A 24,127-nucleotide genomic window follows, 5' to 3' on the forward strand; every position below is an offset into this window, starting at 1 on the left:
TTAGCTGCTAAGTTCATATGTTCAATGAATACATATTCAGAAAAAGGTAGCACATCTAGAATGTGATTGGTATTGTGAAGCAGCTCAAATTCTCATTGCTTCCTTGAGCAATACCTTTGCAATTCGGCTTGCAATATTGAATCAGCCAGTGGATGATGTATTGCTGTTGACATGGAGGTTACATACAGGCTTGCTAAAATGAAGGCATTCTTTATTCACTTATTATCCTGGAAGAGTAAGGTATAAAAGACAATGAGCAAACCACTTTACAGAGTTATTGGGCAGTAGCAACACAGTTGATGTTTTCTACTGACAGGATGCAGTAACCAAACAAAAAAAAGCTTGCCACCTACTCCACAAATGAATAATGCTGGCCAAGAGAATAAGTGCTGGTGTGATGCTGGGTACATCCTATAGACTTTCAGCACATCCCTCAAGCTAGTCACAATAGACTGCGTACTGGCCAGATTCAGCCAGACTCTGCTTGCCCAACTAAAAAGGTGACACCTAACATTAAATATTATTCTGAAAGTATACAACATTTGCTGAACAATCCCAAATCTACTAAGAATCGCAGAAATAGTATGCTCACAACACAGGTCACTTATACTTACTAGAAGCCACATAAATTCATATGCAGGGACTGATCCTCTGCCAGTTAAAAAGAACATGTTGCTTTGTTTGAATTAAATAAAGGTGTGGTGGACCTCCTGTATGCTCCATGACAATCACACAAAGTTCACTCACCATGCAAACAGTATCCTTTTCTCTTGAAATCTGAATTGTTGCTCAACTTGAGGTTTGACGATTTTGCATCTGTCCTAATGAGTGCATGAGAAAATGTTTAAAAGCAAATTTTGTTTTATTTCAACAGTGTTTTGTCTGAACAGTTAAAATGGATGTACCTCTAATAATGGACCAATTTGCCATGCAGGGAGGAATGGGAGGAGAAGGGTGAGACCACTGCAAGGCAGAGTGACAGTTTTGTCACAAGCTAGCTGCGAGGTGCTTCTAAACCTGTGTCAGTTGGTTCTTATTAGGCCTTGACAGTTACACATTATGTGTGGATAGGTAAACTTGCCATCTCCCAATCCCATCTCTGTGAAAATACTTTGCGGGATGAAGCAGAAGAAACAGCATGCAAGTTAAGAGGGCTATTTTAGCTCCCTCTCACCTTCCCATTCTGTCCCATTGTAATCCAGAGGCTCAGCCAAGAGAGTGTCTGAACACTTGGCATCTCATTATATTACTTTTACCATCTTATCTGCCTCCAGGAGAAAGTTCCAGTCAAAGTTTTCAATGTCACGATTTCAAATAAGTAAACACTCACTTGGGCTTAGTTTCAACATTTTAAATATACATCAGAGGGTTCAAGGGAGTAGAGCAGTACACAGAAATGTTCTCTTGTGTCTGGATGTAATTCAGGAGTCATAGAGCCATACAGTACGGAAACAGACCCTTCGGTCCAATTAGTTTATGCTGAACATAATCCCAAACTATATTTGTCCCACCTGCCTACTCCTTAATCATATCCCTCCAAACATTTCCTGTTTGTGTATCCATCCAAAGGTCTTTTAAACATTGTAATTGTACCTGCATTCACCACTTCATCCGAAAGTTCATTCCACACGCGAACCACGGTCTGTCTAAAAAATTTATCTCCAGTCTTTTTTTTTAAATTTCTCTCCTCTCGCCTTATAAATGTGCCCCCTAGACTTGAAATTTCCCATCTTAGAGAAAAGAGAGCTACCATTAACTCTATCTCTAATTCTCATTCATTATTTTATAAACTTCCATCAGGTCTCCTCTCAACCTCTGACACTCCAGTGAAAAAAGTCTCAGCCTATCCAGCCTTTCCTTACAATTCAAACCTTCCATACCTGACAACATCCTGGAAAATCTCTTCTGAACCCTCTCCAGCTTGATAATATCCTTCCTATAATGAGCAACCAGAACTGGTCATAATATTCCAGAAGGGCCCTCATCAATGTCCTGTACAACCTCAACATAACATCTCAACTCCTATGCTCAGAGGACTGAGCAATGAAGGCAAGCACGCTAAATGCCTTTTTAATCATCCTGTCTATGTGTGACACAAACTTTAAAGAATTATGTACCTGCACCCCTAGGTCCCTCTGTTCTACAATACTACCCAAGGCCCCACCATTAAGCATATAAGCCCTACATTGTTTGTTGTACCAAAATGCAATACCTCTCATTTATCCAGGTTGAACTCCATATGCTATTTTTCAGCTCCTTGACCCATATGATCAAGATCCCTTGGTAATATTAGAAAACCTTCTTCACTGTCTATTCATCCACAAACTCATTAACCGTGCCTTCTGTATTCTCATCCAAATCACTTATATAAATGATAAACAACAGAGGACCTAGAACTGATCCCCGTGGAACATTGTTGGTCACAGACCTCCAGCCCGAAAAGCAACACTCCACCATTAATGTTCTGAGGAAGGGTCACTGGACATGAACCCGTTAACTCTGACTTTTTTTCTTCACAGATGCTGCCAGACCTGCTGAGCCTTTCCAGCAACTTCTGTTTTTGTTCCTCCACCATTCCTGTCTGTCTCTTACTGTTAAGCCAATCATGTATCCAATTGGCAAACTCACCCTGAATCCCAAGCGACTTAACTTTTACAAATTAGTCTACCATGCGGAATTTTGTCGAAGGCTTTACTAAAATCCAAATAGGCAACGTCTACTGCTCTGCCATCATCAACTTTTTTGGTAACTTCCTTTAAAAAAAAACTCAATCAAGTTTGTGAGACACAATTTGCCGTACACAAATCCATGCTAACTATCCCTAATCAATTTTTGCCTCTAAATGCCCATAAATCCCATTATTTATAATCACCTCCAACAATTTACCCAGAACCAAAGTCAGAATCACAGGTCTATAGTTTCCCGATTTCCCCTTACACCCTTTGTTCAACAAAGGTACAACATTAACCACCCTGCAATCATCAAGCACCTCTTCTGTAGTTTTAAATGACATAAATATTTCTGCAAGGCGTCTCGTAATTTCCTCCCCTATTTCTCATAATGTTCTGGGATACGTTATACAATACAAATAGATTAGGTGGAGTTGGCTTTGCATCCTTGCGTGTATTCACTGCACTGTAATGCCAACCTTTTGGGACATCATGAAATCATGAAGGTCAATCCATATATCTAAGTTTGCATTTCCTTATTTTACAGACTAAATCTTCATAATTATATGTGGGAAATTCAGTTTCATCTTTACTGCCAAATTATTACATTTATATCCCATTTGCGCTGCCAAGGGGCCCTTGTATAAATGAAATGTTTGACACATTTTTCATTGTGAAAAATACCTTTTGGTTTGCCCTAATCAATCCAGAAATTCAGAAATGGCATTCAATGCAATGAAGGGTCTAGCTATGAGGTTTTTGGCCAACCAATGAACAAAACTGACATACAGGAAAATGCAACTCCGTTCCTGTTAATTGTGTGGATTAGCAAAGAAAGATAGAGATTAACAGCCATGAATTCTACAACATTTTCATCTTTTGAGGCAAAAATTAATTGATAAATGAGCTATTTTGAATCAAAATATTTCAATTAATCAATTAAACAAGACCTTTGGCCCAACAAATCCACACTGACCCTCAGACATCCCACCCAGACCCATTTCCCCCTTTAATCCACCTAACCTACACATCCCTGAACACTGCGGGCAATTTAGCAAGGCCAATCCATCCAGCCTGCACATCTTTGGACTGTGGGAGGAAACCAGAGCACCCGGAGGAAGCCCAGGCAGACACAGGGAGAATGTGCAAATTCCACACAGGTGGTCACCTGAGGGTAGAATTGAACCTGGGTTCTTGGTGCTGTGAGGCTGCAGTGCTAACCACTAAGCCACCGTGCTGCCCTAAAGAGTCATTTCTTGTTCAGGCTATTTCAATAATGTCTCTAAAGTTACATCGAATTAATCACAATGTCTGTTCACAGATGGGCGCAATTTAAGACCGAAAATGTACTATAAAGATTATTTTGGTAAGAATTTCAGGAAGTAAATTGAATAGCATGCTCGTTGACTGCAGGTTATGTGTTACAATGTACACAGAGACAACGTATAACAAGGTTTAATCATATGAAGACGTCTACTGTAACAAACTCAAAGTAAACAAAATGCTATATAACAGACAACTAAAATACTAATATAGTACTATTCAATTAAATAATTAATACAAAGAAAAATATCTCGCGGTCTGGATGTTCATTATTCTCTACACCCAGCCAATGTTTTGTAAGCCATGGCTGCTGGGAAGCTATATGCCTCTCAATTTAGAGACATAGAATCTGTGGGAGGAAACCAGAGCATCTGGAGGAAACCCACACAGACACGGGAAGAATGTGCCAACTCCATACAGATAGTCACCTGAGGGTGGAATCAAACCCAAGTCTGTGGTGCTGTGAGACAATAGTGCTAACCACTGAACCACCGTGCCACCCCAAGTTAATTTACTGTAAAGTAGATTTAGTGGATCGCTGGATGGCTTCTGCTTCTGGAAGCTGTTCCCACGCACAGACCTTGATGGCCTGCTCAGCAGCAAAAACAATTACTAATAATGTACAATATACTTCTGAAAGCTAAATCAAATTGGCTGTCTGTTCATCCAATGCTTCTGCAAACCTTTCATGAGGAGAAAGGTTCTCAGTTGAGTCTTCCAAACTTTCTTCCTCAAAAAACAGTGGAATGTAGCCTATATATATATTTTTCTAAGGCAGCAATAGAGAAATGCTTGCTAAGCATTGAGGATTGGTAGGAATGTGGATTAATCAGATTATCCATGTTCTTATTGAATACCAGGGAAGGCTCAAGAGGCTGTGTGTAAAACATAATTTGTTTGTACACCGGATTTTAGAATTGGATATAGCAATTACCAAGGACGTATTAAATGTAACACCTTGTATCACTCTTTGGTATCCATAGCAATTTAGCCAACCTTTTTAAGGGTTGAGAATTTGGGTAACTTCAAATAATAGGAGAAAATGAAATGAATGGGTGCATCCTGACCCACTCTTGCAAAAGTAATTTAACACATAGCATAGGAGGGAGAGAAAGAAACTAAATATCTCCTACTCAAATGTTTGCTTAGATCAAGCAGAGAGCACCATTACATGATTTTAAAAGGAGAATTTGCTGAATCTACCAATATGAGATATTACATTTATATTAATCAGTATAATCAAATCGCATGTCAGTCGTAATTTCAACTACCTTTCTTAATACTCCACCCTCTCACTGCTGAAATGTGACATTCTGTCAGGCTATATTGCTAATAGGTTAGGATCTTTTTTTCTAAAAAAATTGAAAAGCCAGGGAACATTTTGCAGGTCAAACGTAATTGCCATTTACAACAATGGAGCATTAAGTTATCATTAACTTTTTTAGTATAAATGACAAGTTTGCAGGATTTTGTTTTATCCAAGGGCTATAACAATATAGAATGCATTACCAGAAATGATGATTAAAGTGAAATCAGTCCTGGAAATTAAAACTAATTTAGCACAAAAGAAAAATGTAAAGGGAATAGGAAAAGAAAACGGCAAAATGGAATTAAATTGTTCTGTTCTGGAGCTGGCACTGATTAGGCAAAATGGATCAAATGTCCACATCTCCGCACTCAAATTTAAGCATTCTAATTTATTTGTACTTATCATGTTTTAAAGTACAGATAAGATTCTGTTAAATGAACTATATATCTTTTACACTAAATTCTTATTGTAAGAAATGTTCAAGTCTCTTTACTAAAGATCTTTTTCTCCCAAAGGAACCATTTCATTCTCCTTCCAAATATTTTTACCTAATATCCATGAATCTTCTACATAGAACGTAGAACAATACAGCGCAGAACAGGTCCTTCAGACCTCGATGTTGTGCTGACCTGTGAACTAATCTAAGCCCCTCCCACTACACTATTCCTTCATTATCCATATGCTTATCCAAGGACTGTTTAAATGCCTGACTAAACTGCATTGGCAGGCAGGGCGTTCCATGCCCTTACCACTCTCTGAGTAAAGAACCTGCCTCTGACATCTGACCTAAATCTATCACCCCTCAATTTGTAGCTATGCCCCCTCATACAAGCTGACACCATCATACTCGGAAAAAGACTCTCACTGTCCACCCTGTCTAATCCTCTGATCATCTTCTATGTTTCTATTAAATCCCCTCTTAGCCTTCTTCTCTCCAATGAGAACAGACCCAAGTCCCTCAGCCTTTCTTCATAAGGCCTTTGCTCCAGACCAGCCAACATCCTGGTTAATCTCCTCTGCACCTTCACCAATGCTTCCGAATCCTTCCTGTAATGGAGTGACCAGAACTGCACGTAATATTCCAAATGAGGCCGCACTAGCGTTTTGTACAGTTGCAGCATGACATCACGGGCTCCGGAATGCAATCCCTCCGTCAGTAAAACCTAACACACCGTAAGCCTCCTTAACAGCACTATCAACCTGGGTGGCAACTTTCAGGGTTCTATGTACATGGACACCAAGATCCCTCTGCGCATCCACACTACCAAGAATCTTTCCATTGACCCAGTATTCTGTCTTCCTATTATTCTTCCCAAGGTGAATCACCTCACATTTATCCACATTAAACTCCATTTGCCACCTTTCAGCTCAATTCTGCGGTTTATCCAAGTCTCCCTGCAACCTGCAACATTCTTCCACACTGTCCACCATTCCACTGACTTTAGTGTCATTTGCAAACTTACTAACCCATCCACCTATTTCTGCGTCCAAGTCATTTATAAAAATGACAAACAGCAGTGGTCCCAAAACAGATCCTTGAGGCACGCCTCTAGTAACTGGACTCCAGACTGAATATTTTCCATCAACCACCACTCGTTGCCTTCTTACAGAAAGCCAGTTTCTAATCCAGACTGCTAAATCTCCCTCAATCCCATGCCTCTGCATTTTCTCCAATAGCCTACCGTGTGGAACCTTATCAAAGGCTTTACTGAAGTCCGTGTACACCACAACTAACTACGCCCTGAAATTAGCAGTATTATAATTCATGTTCTGCAGTATCTTCTCTCAATCTTCAGGCCTCAAAAGAAAATCATTTCATGGCAATGAATAAAATAATTTAAATTTGTAACAAGTATATTTTCATTTTGCAGGAACTAGTTCTAATAATGCTGTTGGCTACAAGAAACACCACTATAAACATCTGGGCTAAAGTTGCCAATGTGAAGGTACAGCAAGATCTGCTTTAAGAGCACAATGTGATTAAGAGCGCACTACTTGTAGTTCTGCAACACAATCAATTGTTGTAAAAATATCAGTAACCTGGATCATTATTCACAATGAGTCACATACGTTTCATCATTAACTGCTTATCAAATAAAAGCCCAGGATTTCGTTGGCAAAATAATTGTAAGCAACATTCACATAATGTCATCAGTATATAAAGTCTCCAACAATTTACAGCAAGTATGAGTTACACCATGAGCTGTGAATTGCTGCAAATTGCTGGATAGTTTGCTATACATCTCCCTATAAATGTCTAGAAATGTTGTGCTTCGAAAATGAATTAAACCAATGACGGAAAGTTGCGGGTCCCTTGAGTGGACTAATTTATTTATCCAGTGGTCTTCCAGCTTATAACCAGTAGGCAATTACAGGATCTGTACATGCTACAGAAAACACCCAACCAGAATGTAAGTTGAGCTGCTCTGTTTCACTGATTAAAATGAGTGTTTGTGGACTCTTGCTGGGAACAAAGTAAATGTTAAATTCAATTCAGCCTGCCATGGTTTAGACTTAGCACTGACCTACCCACTCCACCAACCATTTCAAAGTATCTGAGGTTCTGGTTGTGCAATGGTGGGTTCCCAGAACCAAGAGACCCAAGTTCAAATCTCACCTGTCCCAGAGGAGTGCATAATAATGTCTGAGCAAGTTGAGTAAAAAAGAAATCTGGACCTACTATTTTTACAAGAAAGCAACATTAACATGCAAGTTCCAAAAGTAACAATAAATATAATGAAATATGATTTTTCTGAAGAAGGGTTTCAACCCAAAATGTCAAACTTTCCTGCTCCTCTGATGCTGCTTGGCCTGCTGTGTTCATCCAGCTTCATACTGTGTTATCAAATAAAATATAATGCTTTCATTGATAGCAACAGCTGCTTTCAATTAATTCCACTCCTAAATTTTAAAATACCAAACAATCTGAACCATGTGCAAAAGGCTGTCTTTTTCACCTCGCAAGGCCCATAAACAAAATAAAACTTGGCACTTGTACATGTATTCTTTGCTGTAATTCAACGATCGATCTTATTTTCATAAGCAGATGGTCAAACTGTCACTTCACAGCTTTGACAGCCATTTAAATTTCATGGCTGGGATGTAGAAATTGGTTTCATTACTCATCAAGGTCTCAAGTGCACCACAATCCTGTTTGAGTTTGTTCAACTTGTGCCTCCAATAATTTTGCAACAGGAAAACAATTGGAGCTGCAGGAGGTCATAAATGATCCAAATCTCAGCATTCACCAAACTTTCTGGGCCAAAGAATTTAACTACATTGAAAACAATCATTTACATCACTAAGATAATGGCCCAGATTTTGTGATGTTAATAATGGCAAAACTGCCAATTTTTGTGCTCAACATTCTACCAAACTGGCAACAACTTCTGCATGTGTAATTAAACCCAGTTGCCTGGAAGTTTCTGGCAGTGGCTCTTATCATTGATGAAGTCATTGCAGAAGTAAATCTATGTAAAATTGCTGATATGATGCAAAATTCCCCTTTTCACATGAATGGTTTCATTGTAAAAAGCTTGGAAAATGTTGCATTTTGTTGAATGATGTGTATCTCGATTTTATTTTAACAGACCTAGTCAGCGTTACTGCCCAACAACTTCCCTGTCCCTGGAAAACTAATTGTACATTTGTGGATTGCAAAGTATTATTATGATAAACGTCACTTGTTAAAAAAAAATCAGGTACACTACACACATTTTTGAATGAAGGCTTGTGATTTGCAAATGTTCTTGAAAAAGGGAAACTTTGTAAATTGTGATTTTCGCAAACAGCGAAAATGTGCAGTGCACACCTGCTTCAGGAAGTAAGTTTTAATTTATTTCTTCAACACCACAGCTAAGATTACACTCTCAGTGGGCGAAAGGTGCACAATAGGTTTTGCATGGATAGGTGAACTTGTGAAGGTTGGATGTGCGAAAAACAAGATTTGACTATAATAATTCAGTTTGAACATAATCCCTTACGTATATCTCAATCATTCTTTCATGGCCTGAAAAATGATTTATTAAGTTAAGGATAAACTTTTTCTTGGCCTGCTATCTGAGTATGCTTCGATATGATTGACTTTTTAGCTTGTGTAAAGATATTATTGATTTTGGAGATGAGATTTCCTTATAATTAGTGTCAGAATTTAATCAATATTGGGAAGAGAAAATCGATGCCCAGATATTTGTGGGCAGTTTTCAAGGTCAGCAGCAAGTCTGTCAGTTATCCATTGACTCTGATTTTGTGGTCAATGAAATTAAAGCTGACAATTCATAAGCTAATAAAATGTTTGGTGCTGTAGTCTTCAAATTATAGTCAGCACTGCTACATATAATGCAAATCAAGTGAACCAATATGTGTGGACAGTAATTATGAAGTATTCTTATTGTCTTTGTCAAACGTATTATGGAGTACCTTTCGTAAAAAAAACTTTTGCTACAAAATTCAGGTGGATAAAGTCTGTCTAATCTGATATTCAGCAGCATGAAGGACACACTAGTTCTGATTAAAGAGATATATACCACCTTCGGGTTAAGTGCTGATTGATTTCTACTCACTGTTGCTCTGATTGTTCAATTGTTTGGCGCTTTTGAAAGTTATTTAAAGTTGCTAATGTCTACCAGGAGTGGTGTAATGCATGCTGTAAGATTTTTTTTCCTGACATCTGCAAAATGAATTATTCTTAGGCATTAGTACAATAGTAGGCATTATCCTTGGCATCCAACATGATCCTAAAATTGAGTAGGGAAGGCTGCCAGAAGAGGGGAGCGAGGCTTCTCAGCTAAGGGCTGGGGTATTGTGGAAGTCATCCTTTCACCAGAACTTCAGTGGAATGTGCATCTGAATCAGGCTATCTTCACTAAAAACAGCTACCTGTTGCAGTCAGAGCAGGACAAGGGCTGCACTGTCAGACGGTGACCATGATTGTTTACAGACTGACTATTTAAAAGCCGAGCAGAGGATATTTTCAACATCTCATGATAGTTCATCTGCCTTTGCTTAAAGGAGATCACTGACTATTGTTTTCTATTCATTGATGGGATGTGGGCATTCAGAGCCTAGTCCAGCCTATTCTTATCCATCCCTAATTTCCCAGGAATAAAGTGGCTGCCAGACCATTTCAGAGGGCAGTTAAGAGTCAACAACATTCTGTTGGTGTGAACAAGGATGTCTTGCTGCAGTTATACATAGCATTAGTGAGGCCGCACCTAGAATATTGTGTGCAGTTTTAGTCTCCTTATTTGAGGAGGGATGTTCTTGTTGTAGACGGAGTGCAGTGAAGGTTTACTGAATTGATTCCTGGAATGGCAACTCTGACATGAGGAGAGATTACGTAGGTTAAGATCGTATTCACTGGAGTTGAGAAGAATGATGGGGTGCTCTCATAGAAACCTATATTATCCTACCAGGGCTGTTCCTGATGGTGAGAGGAGGTCCAAAATGAGGGTCATAGTTTAAGATAAGCTGAAAACTGTTTAGGGTATGAGATGAGGAGAAACGTCTTCACCCAGAGAGTGGTGACCCTATGGAATTCAGTATCGCAAAGTGGTTAAAGCCAAAACAGCCTTTCCAAGAAGGGGATAGATATAGATCTTTTGGCTAAAGGACTCAAGGGATATGGGGAGGAAGAGTGGATTAGTGTACTGAGTTCAATGATCAGCCATGATCATAATGAATGGTGGAGCAGGCTCAAGGGGTTGAATGGCCCACTCCTGCTCCTATCTTCCAAGTTTCTATTTTTAAGCCAGACCAGGTAAGCATGGCAGATATCCTTCCCTAAAAGGAATGAGAGAGCCAGTTGGGTGTTTACAACAATTAGCGATTATGCTGTTGAGACTAGGCTAGATTTGAATTCCAACTTGTTATTTAATTCAAATTTCATCATCAGCCGCAGGGGTCCAAATGCAAATCCCTAAAACATCAGCCTTGGGTTCCAGGCTCATGCAGAAATTATATTACTGTTGCCAGAACCACTGTAAAGGAACTTTGCAGTACTTACCATCAACTGGACGACCAGCAGCAACATCAGTTCCGCTGTCACTGATCATCGCAGCTTCTACTTAAAATTAAATGCAAAAATGAAACGCGAGCTAAGACATACTGAACAAAATTTAGAATTTAAGTTGTGCCAGATGCTATTCAATATTCAAATGTCAAGTAATCCCATGTTTCTGTGCCCTTGATATCTCTGTGTGCCTTTGCTTTGTTACGCAATGCCATCCCTGCAATTGCAATATGCCTGTGGTGGAAGGTTGCTGACTTTCAGTGGTGTAAGCTCACAAATTGCAGGATGACTTTGAGTATTTTGGTGTTAAAAGGCCTGGGCTACACCATGTTGAGATAGGCTGCAGCAGCCAGGACTGGCAATGGTGAGGTGACAGGGTGGGAGCACACATGACATTAGCCTGAGAAAGAACAATAGGAGGTCAGCAGGTTTATGGCTCTATGGAGCAACTCCCACTCCTCCTGGGTTGGTTCTTATTTGAGAATTGATGGCTGGGCTGCTGCAAAACTCTTTAACACTGGCCATGATGTGGCTTTCAGATTGCTTCCAGGACTGGACCCTACATTAAATGGCAGAGTTCTGAGCTTCTACTGCAGCAGCTAGACATCATGTGGCTTCTGCTGCAGCTGCAACAAAATCTTGAGGCACCACCCATCGGTTGCTTCTTCCTGGCTAGGTCCACAAGTTTGCTAATGGTGTTGGCACCATTTCCATGCTGGAAGCATTATGATCTGCCTTGAAAGGAATGGTTATATGTTTAATAGATAGTATGGTAAAGGATGTGTTGTAACATACCTTGTCACCTCTGTGGGCTGACAGTCTGATGAAGATACCTAAACAGTGGAGCCCAATATGAACAAGGCTGAGCCACCCTTGAATGTATTATTGTTTTCCTGATCCTGTGTTAAGCAGTTAATGCCGCAGAGTGCAGAGTAGCTGCTATCTTAAAGGTTAATCAAACACAACTGAAAGTTCTGCACACCGTGGAAAGTTGGTGCTAGACTTCTCCATGCTCCTTTAACATCTCTCACATAGGTTGACTTGCCAATGTAGCAAGTATTCCACAGTGCATGTCAGCAACTTTCTTCTGCAGACTGTGTGTCCCATCAATGTATTCGTCTGAATCGTCTGCGCCAGAAGTCATTAGAGACGCACCATCTAGGGAGTTGCCACCCACACTAACTTTGCTCCTTGCCTTGACTTCAGGTTGTTGTTGCCCAATGATTCACCCTGTACACTCCACCTCATACACTATACACTAAAGTAAATGCAGTGCCAGTATTTAATCTTATGCCAGCAACTGATAGATCAGGTAACAGTGTTAGCCCGTTATCAGACTTCCACCTATTTTCCCCCTCCCACAGCAGCTCTTGAGTGTCTGGAAGAAGGAAAGAATAAGGGCAGGTTGAGAGGAGGAGAGAGGGTGACACAAAGTAAGAGTTAGAAGCTTACATATTCTGAATCTTCTGTGTCAGATAAGGGGATCACAACTTGTGAGGATATGGATGAGGTAGAAATATATTGTCTACTTCTGTCGTTTTTGGCTCAGCTTGGTGGAGGCGTAAGCAGTGGCTACTCCAATGATATTAGGCATTGTCACGTCCAAGGGGTGAGGACATGAAGCTACACCTTACGTCTTCCCATTAGCATCTACTGCCTCCATTTCCGCACCTCCTCGCCTTGAAGGTGTGTTCACTCGGTGTATGAGTGATGTTGTTTTCATTGTTAAATAGCTGGTCATGTATGCAAACTGAAATGTGGGGGCATGGCTTGCAGCATTAGTACGTATGTGGGTGCAGGATGAAGCTATGTTAGGTTCAAGTCCGGGATGATGATGTAATTTTGGGAGTAGTGAGTGATGTGGGTGTGGTTCAATTAATGTTAACAGTGTGTACGGTGGGGTGTTGCACTCGAAGATGCATTTTGTGACTTTGACCACATGAATGAAATCATTTTATTGAATATTTTGTGGTATAACATCCAGGCCTTAGCAGTTTGACTTCTTGCAGTGACCTCCATGGCTATCTACTGATTCAGCGCACCTCTTCCCCATCCTGACCAAGACTTTAAGTACATCATTAGGAAATACTAGATCAGACTGTCTCCCATACTGTGCTATTATTAAATATTTCCAGAGCAGAATTAGTGGTAAACACCTCCATCTGCAGTGCACCCCATTTAAGAGATGTAAGCTAACATTAAATAATGTCATGTGATAATGGGAACTGCAGATGCTGAAGAATCCAAGATAACAAAGTGTGGAGCTGGATGAACACAGCAGGCCAAGCAGCATCTCAGGGTTGTGGTCCTGAGATGCTGCTTGGCCTGCTGTGTTCATCCAGCTTCACACTTTGTTATATTAAATAATGTCATGTAGCGTTAGTTAGAGCTAACCTCTCGCCATTTTAAGCCCACTAAGACATGCAGCTGCTGAACAATGCAGTTAGTTGACGGCGTGCAACAATCGTGTTAATCATAGGGAATGATACTGGTGTGCTGTCTACAATGAAAGAAATGTATTTGGGTCAACCTCACCTTGTGATCCCTCAACCTGTTTTTGAATTTAGCCCTTCATTTTATATTGTGCAATGTTATTCACCACCAACAGTAGAAACAGAAGCTGATAGAAATTTATAGAAAGTCAAATCAGGATCTGGAAAATAACAAAGTTGTAGGTGTAATTTCATCTACCTTTCTCTTTCAAATAATGACTGACCTCATGTATATGTCCAAAATTTATTTTACATTAAGCTATACAATAACAAGTCAGTTAGTTGCCTTTTCTTGATATCATTATTACAACTTACATCAGCAATATTTTCAACAATTTTTCAAGGGAGTAGACATTAGTTTTTTTTAAAGAAGAGTGGAAATATATGAAGTGTTTCATACAGAGAATTTAAAATTAAGCAATTAAATGGTTGTGTACTTAATATCTGTTAACAAAGGTAAAACCTTGTTGGGCCTCAATTATGTAATAACACCTCACGTGAACAGATCTTTTTTGACTATTGAATAGCTGAATTTGAGAAGATTGTTGCATTAATTTTATATGAAACGTCACTACATTTATACATCGGTTTGGAGATTTATAAACAACATTACATTTGATACAATGTGGAATGCTAAATTATTCACTGGAAATGTGAACATATTATTCGGCAGCAAAAATAAACCTGTCACATTTGTGCATTGTAACTGAGGAAACTGACAACTGAACCAATTTGTTCTTTAGCTTTTTTTTCTTTCATTTATTTGTGATGTGGGTGTCACAGGCTAGACCAGCATTTATTGCTCATCCCTAATTATTCAGAGGTTAAATAAAGGTCAATGACATTGCTGTGGAGCTAAAGTCACCTGAAAGCCAGACCAATGGTAATGGTAGCTTGCCTTCCCTGAAGGGCATTAGCAGAGCAGACGTGTTTTTCTTTTGTGGGGGCAACAATTGACAATGGTCACATGAATGCTATTAAGCCAGATTTTTACTGAATTCAAATTTTAACCATCTGCCCTGGTGGGATTTGATTCTATGATTCCTGAACATTAACCCAGAGTTCTGGAATACAAGTCCAATGGCACAGCCACAATGCCATCACCTCTCCTATCCCATTCAACTTTCAATCAATCTGCTTCTCCTTGGTTACAGTTCTTGTCTATTATAGCTTACTTGCTGTCAAATGTCAACAAACTGCTACAAATTGACATAATTTCAATGTGGAAAACGTTTCCATTCATAGTTCACTTCCACACTTCAGTCAAATAGTTCAGAACACCTGATAAAGGATTACTTTGAAGCAGAGTAACGTAACGTATAAGCTATAAACACAGATATAACACTGTAACAGTATTTAACCAGTATCAAAATGTTCTTTTTATTTGTTTATCAAATCAGAAGCAAGTGGGCAAACGTTTTCTACTGCACAGATCACTTTTTCAGCTGAGTTCATAAAACTTTCATTTTTTTAATTGCATATTTTTCTGAATGGCATCTTCATTTACCAATTTTAACAAATGGAAAAAAAAACTCTAATTTTGTTTTCCAAGGATGAGTATTATGTAAAGCATGTATGCATGTAGTGACAAGTTCCATTTGTTTTATGTTTACTTGCTTGCTTATTTATATGGACCTTCTGAAGGCCAAACTCTGCAGCAATTGGACCTCAAATGCAATATCAAGCAAGCGTACTGTAAACGTTGCACATTCTTTACAAATCATTTTACATTGGAAAAGCATGATTGCAATTCCACATATTCACTTGAGAAATACAAACAAATAGATTATAAAGCAAGTCTGAACAAACCTGGCATAAAAGTATATTAACGCTTCCTATGCATAGCATTTATTTTTAACATTTATGATATTTGGGTCGCTGGATTTTTTATCACATTTAATTGTGGCTTGATTGTCAGTTATGCTGTTGGTGTCACATACCCTTGTCATACTTTGAACTCTTTAGCTGGGATTTTCTTTTTGTTAGCCAGTCTGCTCCTTTTACTTAAAATAAAAATAGAAAATACAGGTGAAACTCAACCAGTCTGACAGAACCCATGGAAAAAGAGTTAATGTTTTGTGTCTGTTATAACTCTACTCAAAACATAAGCTCTGTTTCTATCTCTACAGATACTGTCAGACCTGTTTCCATTATTCAGCACTTGGTTTTACTTGAGATTTCCAGCATCGGGAGTATTTTACTTTTTATTTGAGTGCTCTTTTTACTCCATGTGACACATTCCCAGCTTTGTCCTGTAGGCTCTATCTCCCAGGTTCATTTTCTCCATGACATTGTGCATGAGTATAACGTAACTTACAGACATCATTAGCCCACACTTCCCACTTTCCCATCCCAATAACACGAAATCCTGGGAAAGTTTAAATAATAACAGAAAGTTGAAGTCAATTTAAGAAAGAAACACTGAGAAATTCCTTTCCCATCCTGAAAGCAATCAAACAAGCAAGCTCCTGGAGTTTAATTACAGCTGACATTAGCCTCAGATTGTCCATTTGCTTCTGAATATTCAGATGTTTACGACACATTGCAACTAGACCAGCTCTCTTTTGAATAATTGGACTGAATATGCAATTACTGTAAATGCAGGAAATTTATTCCAAAGATTGACATTTGCACCAGGTTTTTCCTAGCACCTAACCTGGTTTTGTGTCTTTGCAACTTAGAGGTATGTTGGGGACGTACCGTTTAGTATGAATAGCCCAAATATCAAAGTTCATGCTTCTCCAGAGTAATAGACTTAGAAGGGTCTTGGCCTGAAACATCATCCTTCCTGCTCCTCTGATGCTGCTTGGCCTGCTGTGTTCATCCAGCTCTACACCTTGTTATCTCAGCTCTCTAAATCGACCTGATTACTGACAAATGAGCTGTTCAACTCCCTTACCTTTGCTCCACAGCTGGGTACAATTTTCCTTTTTGTAAGATTCTCTCATGTAAACCTCAGTTGACCCCACATCCACCGCCGTTTCAGGCACTGAGTTCCAGATCCCAACCACTCAGAGTAAGAAAATGTCTCCTTATGCCTCTGTAATCATTGGAACCAGGTAGATCTTATTTTCTATGAGATCCTTGATTGAGGGTGTTAACCTGGATCGGCCAGGGAGCCCCAGCTGACTTTTATAAGCAGGGGAGTAAGAGAGTTTGCTGACCTCAAGGACTGACTCTGAGCTGGCTGGCCACAGTCAGTATACTGTGCGCATGTAAATAAAGGGTGACTGGGTGACAGGAAAGCAGCCTGTATGAAGTTATTTCAGCCTCCATTGCTGTTTTTCCCAAACTACCTTAAATCTGTTCCGAAGGAGTGTCACTGGACCTGAAACATTGATTCTGATTTTTTTCTTCAGATGCTGCCAGCCCTGCTGAGCTTTTCCAGCAACTTCTGTTTTTGAGCTTACTTTGTCTCCATGAATGCTGCCTGTCTGGCTGTGATCTCCAGCTTTTTTTTTTATTTTCAGCTGGTGCTGTCATTTCTCAGCTTCAGAAACACCTTGAAGTTTCAGCCTTAAGCTTTCCTTTTAACTTTTATTTTTATTTTTCTAAGCCCATTGTAATAACCAAACATAGAGTAAGGATGCAGGGGAAGTGCATCCATGCTCTAAGCGAGGATATAGTTATAACAAAGTTATCCTTTACAATCTTTTCCACTGGTCTATCGTAAAACTCACATTTTCCTTCTCCCTGGTCTCAGTAAGTGTCCTTCCTCTCTTAATGCTGCTCTTCACCCAGTCATTGCCTTCTTGAGGGTCAGTGTGCACTCATTGATTTGGTAAACTTCTGACACCAGTGAGTAACACACGATTAAAATGACAAGGACAGGAATAGAAAGTGTTGCCAGTTCTAGACTCTCAAGCTGTGATTGGACACTTATTTTTCCCTTTCATGATGTTCCCACAATCTCAGTATTATCCCCTAAGGCTAACAGAATGCAGAAACCCAGTCCCTAACTGTTCTTAACCCTCAAGTACCACAAACTAAACCACCCATTCTAATGGTTTCCCCTTTTCACTGCTAGGGCATTCCAAACCCCAGGAACCTCTCCCCGCCTCGTGTGTCCTCAAACATCACAATGGTTGACGCTTTCTGTGAAATACGAGAAATCTATCTGCCAATACTATTTTTTTCTGAAAATAAAAAACACCAGGCTGTCCTCCCTCTTGGTTTTAAACACAAGTACCTACCTTCAATCAGAAACATTTTACCCATCATTTGATATTTCTTGCACCAAAACATTTGACTTAAAAAGACAGTCAAACACAATTACATGAACTAGCATATTAAATAAAAACTGAAAGTGCTGGAGAAATTGAGACCTGGCAGCATCAGTGGAGAGAGAAACAAAGTTGATGTTTTGAGTCCAGTGTGATTTGTTGGAACTAGTTTTTTTTTAAACAAAATTTCATATTTCCAGCATCCACAGTAGTTTGTTTAAACTAGCATATTGTTTGAATCATCGCCATCAATGTGTATCATAATTTAGCTGATATTATTCCTGTATAAGTCTACCATTTTGACCTTTTTACATAGTCGTAGTAGCTGATAGCTTCCTTCTTCAATACACTTTTTATTTCATACTAAAGACTTTTGAAATTAAGTAACACAAGAATTACATTTCAAGTTATAATCTATTTTGTCCATAGTACTTTGTCACTCATGACTTGAGTACCTCAATTGTGCAATTAATGTCTTACAGTTATTCATTCGTTTCACTGATTTTTGAATAACAATCTGCCTCCATTTACATTGATGATCAATTTTTGTACATCTGTGTAATTATCAGTATCTCATTCTTTTACATGGTGCTAAATATCTTGTGTGATAGTTTGAAAGAGTTTGTGTAATGTACAAATACTTATTATTGTTCACTTTGCATCAGTGGCAACTGAAGTAAAATTCTGAATTAAAGTCTGTCTAAAACAATACAAGATGGTTGGTCTTAATTTAGTTTCTTCTTGAATGAACATGGACAAATCAGATTTTTACCAAAGAAAAAACTGATTGTCTGATTAATTAGTCTCTTCCACAGCATTTTGGAATCATAGTCAACAAACAGAGGCCAATGTGTATGTGTTACTTGGGTAATGCTCTGCCTCTGGAGCAAGTTCCATGTGACGCATTAAATCTGAACAGTTTGTTTTAAATAACTGGTATATAGAAGGAATTCAAATCAATTGAAGAGATGAGAAGGGGAGCACCTATCACCATTTTTCCGTGTTATCATCCATCTGTCTGTCCATCCTCCCAGCTAACCATGTCTCCCAAATACAGACCCACAGATCTCCCCTCCTGCCTGCCAATTGTCCAATCCCCATCATTCAAACTTGCTGGCCATTTACAGTCATATGTCCATTTAATTTCTAGTCTCTCAGTCAATTATAGAATCCTATGGTACAGAAGCGGGCCATTCAGCCCATCCCAACCCTCCAAAGGTCAACACACCCAGAGCCGCCCCTATCCTGTTCCAGAAACCGTGCATTTCCCATGGTCAGTCCACCTAGCCTACACATCTCTGGACATGGGATTATTTAACATGGCCAATTTACCGAACGTAAATACCTTCAGGCTGTGGGAGAAAACCAGGACATGTAGCCAAAACCCGTGCAGTCACAAGGAGAATGTGCAAACTTCACACAAACAGTCCCCGGAGAGTGGAATCGAGCCTGGATTCACTGGCACTGTGAAGCAGTATGGATAACCACTCTGCCGCCATGTCACACAATAATTGGCTGATGTATGAATGCTCACAAGCTTGTTCTTTAAGAGGGCATCAAACCCGAGTCAAATCCTGCTATTCATTCATGCATTTAGCAATGGTCACTGAGTAAGTGAAAAAAAAATTGCTTTTCTGATCCACAGATGCTCTGGCAATCTTTTGACGGTTAAATATTAAAGCTGTCACAGGCTGTCAACATTTTAAATCAATGCCGTTTCAGCAGAATGCTATTGATGAAAGGTCATCTCAACCTAAAATATTTAATCTCTCCACAGATGCTGCCTGACCTGCTCAGTTATTTTTAGACTTTTTTTCTGAATTCCAACATTTTGTGTTTGTTTGAGAGCCTATCTATGGCCTTTTTCAGTTTCGACAAGACTCTGGAAATGAAGGAGACAGAGACAACACATTTTCTTTATTTTCCAGTCTTAATTCGAGCTCCATAATATAGCTTCTCTTACAATTATACTCTCAAACCATAACAATCGTTCAGTCAATCGTTGTACTGAAATATTGAGGACAGTCACTTTCTCTAGTCTCAAACACTTATTTTAATCTTATTTAATAGTTTAACTGAAAACAGTTTAATTTCTTTATTTAACAATCATGAATCAGTGGTTTAATTTTATGCGACGTTAAATCTGTAGGCCACTAAGTAATCCATAGGCCCAAACTAAGGCCCTGGACACAAGAGGTCAATTCCTACCATCGCACTTGATGATACATGTGTTACTTTTTAAAGTTGACGCCACATGACAGAAAACAAGGGGACTCCAAGCAACATCATACCAGACTAAGAAAACAAAGTGTGGAGCTGGATGAACACAGCAGGCCAAGCAGCATCTTAGGAGCACAAAAGCTGATGTTTCGGGCCTAGACCCTTCATCAGAAAAGGGGGTTGGGGAGAGGGTTCTGAAATAAATAGGGAGGGGGGTGGCGGACCGAAGGTGGATAGAGGAGAAGATAGGTGGAGAGGAGAGTATAGGTGGGGAGGTAGGGAGGGGATAGGTCAGTCCGGGGAGGAATCAACTTCCTCCTCCTATTCCTTAGAATCACAATAAACAACTGCACCTCCCAGTCACGAACCATTTCAAATCCCCCTCCCATTCCTTGGATGACATGTCCATCCTGGGCCTCCTGCAGTGCCACAATAATGCCACCCGAAGGTTGCAGGAACAGCAACTCATATTCCGCTTGGGAACCCTGCAGCCCAATGGTATCAATGTGCATTTCACAAGCCTCAAAATCTCCCCTCTCCCCACCACATCCCAAAACCAGCCCATCTCATCCCTGCCTCCCTAACCTGTTCTTCCTCTCACCCATCCCTTCCTCCCACCTCAAGCCGCACCTCCATTTCCTACCTACTAACCTCATCCCACCTCCTTGACCTGTTCGTCCTCCCCAGGCTGACCTATCCCCTCCCGACCTCCCACCCATACTCTCCTCTCCACCTGTCTTCTCCTCTATCCATCTTCGATCCACCTCCCGCATTCTCCCTATTTATTTCAGAACCCTCTCCACATCCCCCTTTTCTGATGAAGAATCGAGGCCTGAAACATCAGCTTTTGTGCTCCTAAGGTGCTGCTTGGCCTGCTGTGCTCATCCATCCCCACATTTTGTTATCTCGGATTCTCCAGAATCTGCAGTTCCCATTTTCTCTGATCATACCAGACTAAGATGTGTTGATAGGTTGCTCTTTAACAGCAAGTTATCAGGTTGTCTTTGAGAGATGTTGTCTTTGTGTGAGATTTTCAAGTAAAATGAACCCCCTACACTACTTACCAATCAATGTAAGAATGATTATTCTGAATCAAGGAAAACAACATCTGAACATGTAGTTTTAATGAGATGTGATTTTTCTTAAAACACAAACATTAAAAAAGGGTGCAAGCTATTTGGCCTTTCAAACCTGCTCCACCCTTTGTATATAACCATGGTTAACCATCCAACTCTGTACCCTGTTCCTGCTTTTGTCACATAACCTAAGACTATGTCTATTTTCTTCTTGAAAGTGTTCAATACTTTGGCCTCAGCATCTTTCTGCTGCAGAAAATTCAACAGGCCCATCACTTTTTGGGTGAAGAAACTTCCCCTCATCTCAGTCTTATTGACTACCCTATTTCTGGTCCTGAACTTCCTGGTTAGAGGGAAGATACTTCCTCAGTTTAACTTATCCAGTTCCGATAGAATGTTATGGGTTTCTATGAGATTCTCCCCATCTAAACTCAAGTAAATTTCATCCTAACAAATCCAATCTCTCTTCATTTGTCAGTCCTGCCATCCCTGTCTTGTGAATACTACAGGTACAAGCCTGATCTATAGCAGAGCAGAAGTTATATTTACATTGTGACCCCACTTGCAAAAAAAATGAGTACTTCATAGGATTCCTACAGTTGGCTCATCTAGTCCACACCTATCCTTTGAAATGCATCCTACCCAGATCCACCCCCGATCCTGCACACTACAGGGCAGTTTAGCATGGCCAATCCACCTAACCTAGGATAATAAAATGTGAGGCTGGATGAACACAGCAGGCCCAGCAGCATCTCCTCCTAACCTAGGCATCTTTTGACTGTGGGAGGAAACTGACACACAAAGGGAGAACATAGAACATAGAACAATACAGTGCAGAACAAGCCCTTCGGCCCTCGATGTTGCGCCGGCCTGTGAACTAATCTAAGCCCCTCCCCCTACACTATCCCATCATTATCCATATGCTTATCCAAGGACTGTTTAAATGCCCCTAATGTGGCTGAGTTAACTACATTGGCAGGCAGGGCATTCCACGCCCTTACCACTCTGTGAATAAAGAACTTGCCTCTGACATCTGTCTTAAATCTATCACCCCTCACTTTGTAGCTATGACCCCCTTGTACAAGCTGAAGTCATCATCTTCGGAAAAAGACTCTCACTGTCCACCCTATCTAATCCTCTGATCATCTAGTACATCTCTATTAAATCCCCTCGTAGCCTCTTTCTCTCCAATGAGAACAGACCCAAGTCCCTCAGCCTTTCTTCATAGGGCCTGCGCTCCAGACCAGATAACATCCTGGTAAATCTCCTCTGCACCTTTTCCAATGCTTCCACATCCTTCCTGTAATGGGGCGACCAGAAATGCACGCAATATTCCAAATGAGGCCGCACCAGTATTTTGTACAGTTGCAGCATGACATCACGGCGCCGGAACTCAATCCCTCGACCAATAAAACCTAAAACACTGTAAGCCTTCTTAACAGCACTATCAACCTGGGCGGCAACTTTCAGGGATCTATGTACATGGATACCAAGATCCCTCTGCACATCCATACTACCAAGAATTGTTCCATTGACCCAGTATTCTGCCTTCCTATTATTTTTCCCAAAGTGAATCACCTCACATTTATCCGCATTGAACTCCATTTGCCACCTTTCAGCCCAACTCTGCAGTTTATCCAAGTCTCCCTGCAACCTGCAACATTCTTCCACACTGTCCACCACTCCACCGACTTTAGTGTCATCTGCAAACTTACTAACCCATCCACCTATGCCTGTGTCCAAGTCGTTTATAAAAATGACAAACAGCAGTGGTCCCAAAACAGATCCTTGAGGCACGCCACCAATAACCAGACTCCAGGCTGAACATACAAACAACAATCACCCAAGGCTGAGATTGAGCTTGGGCCCCTGGTGCTGTGCAGCAGCAATGCAAACCACTGTGCCACATACTTTGTCAGCTGACTAGATCAGTGTTGTGTGTAGACAGCAGGTCAATTTGAGTTGGATTATGGAAGCAACAGAGCTGTTGAGCCAATGTCGGTTGCCATTTCTATGCAAGAGGAGGAAAGAGTGTGAAACAAAAAAAGCTGGAGCTTCAGCCAAACATAGCACATGCCAAGACATTTTTAATGGAATAAATCAAAATGATTTGGATGTGAATATAAGAGTTATGGTTTGTAAATTTGGAGATGATACCAAAATTGTTGTCGTAGTGGACAGTGAAGAAGGTTACCTCACAGTACGACTGAACCTTGATCTGATGGGCCAATGGGCCAAACAGTGGTAAATGGAGTTTTGATAAATGTGAAGTGTTACACTTTGGTTGGGCAAATCAGGGCAGGACTTACACACTCAGTGATAAGATCCTGGGGAGTGTTTCCAAACAAAAAGACCTTGGAGCGCAAGTTCATAGTTCCTTAAAAGTAGAGTCACTGGTAGACAGCATACTGAAGAAGGCTTTTGGTACAGCTTGCCATTATTGGTCAGTTAGGAACACAGGGGTTGTGAGGTCATGGTGCAGCCGTGCAGGACATTGGTTAGGCCAGTTTTGGAATACTGCATTCATTTCTGGTCTCCCTGCTATAGGAAAGACAATGTTAAACTTGAAAGGGTTCAGAAAAGATTTACAAGGATGTTGCCAGGGTTGGAGCTGTAGGAAGAGGCTGAATGGGCTGGGGCTGTTTTCCTTGGACCATCGTAGGCTGAGGGGCGACCTTATAGAAGCGTATAAAATCATGAGGGGCATGGGTAAAGTAAATAATTGAGATCTTTACCCCAGGGTAGGGGAGTCCAAAACTACAGGGCATAGATTTCACGTGAGGGGGGAAGATTAAAAAGGGAGCT

General features: G+C 40.3%; 1 protein-coding gene across 2 annotated transcripts in view; it reads left to right on the forward strand.

Moving 5' to 3' along the window:
- Nucleotides 1–13,575, forward strand: part of wfdc1 (WAP four-disulfide core domain 1) — a 57,236-nt gene extending 43,661 nt beyond the window's left edge. Inside the window, exons 5-6 of one of the 2 annotated variants that reach the window (XM_059651750.1) lie at nt 3,991–4,035; nt 7,173–13,575. In XM_059651750.1, coding sequence (XP_059507733.1) covers nt 3,991–4,035; nt 7,173–7,231 — 104 coding nt within the window. In that variant the 3' untranslated portion in view covers nt 7,232–13,575. The remainder of the gene's footprint in view (nt 1–3,990; nt 4,036–7,172) is intronic. The other variant, XM_059651751.1, reaches the window with a different exon arrangement.
- Nucleotides 13,576–24,127: the final 10,552 nt, after the last annotated feature.

This window comes from Stegostoma tigrinum, chromosome 16 (assembly GCF_030684315.1).
Source record: "Stegostoma tigrinum isolate sSteTig4 chromosome 16, sSteTig4.hap1, whole genome shotgun sequence".
Lineage (NCBI taxonomy): Eukaryota > Metazoa > Chordata > Chondrichthyes > Orectolobiformes > Stegostomatidae > Stegostoma > Stegostoma tigrinum.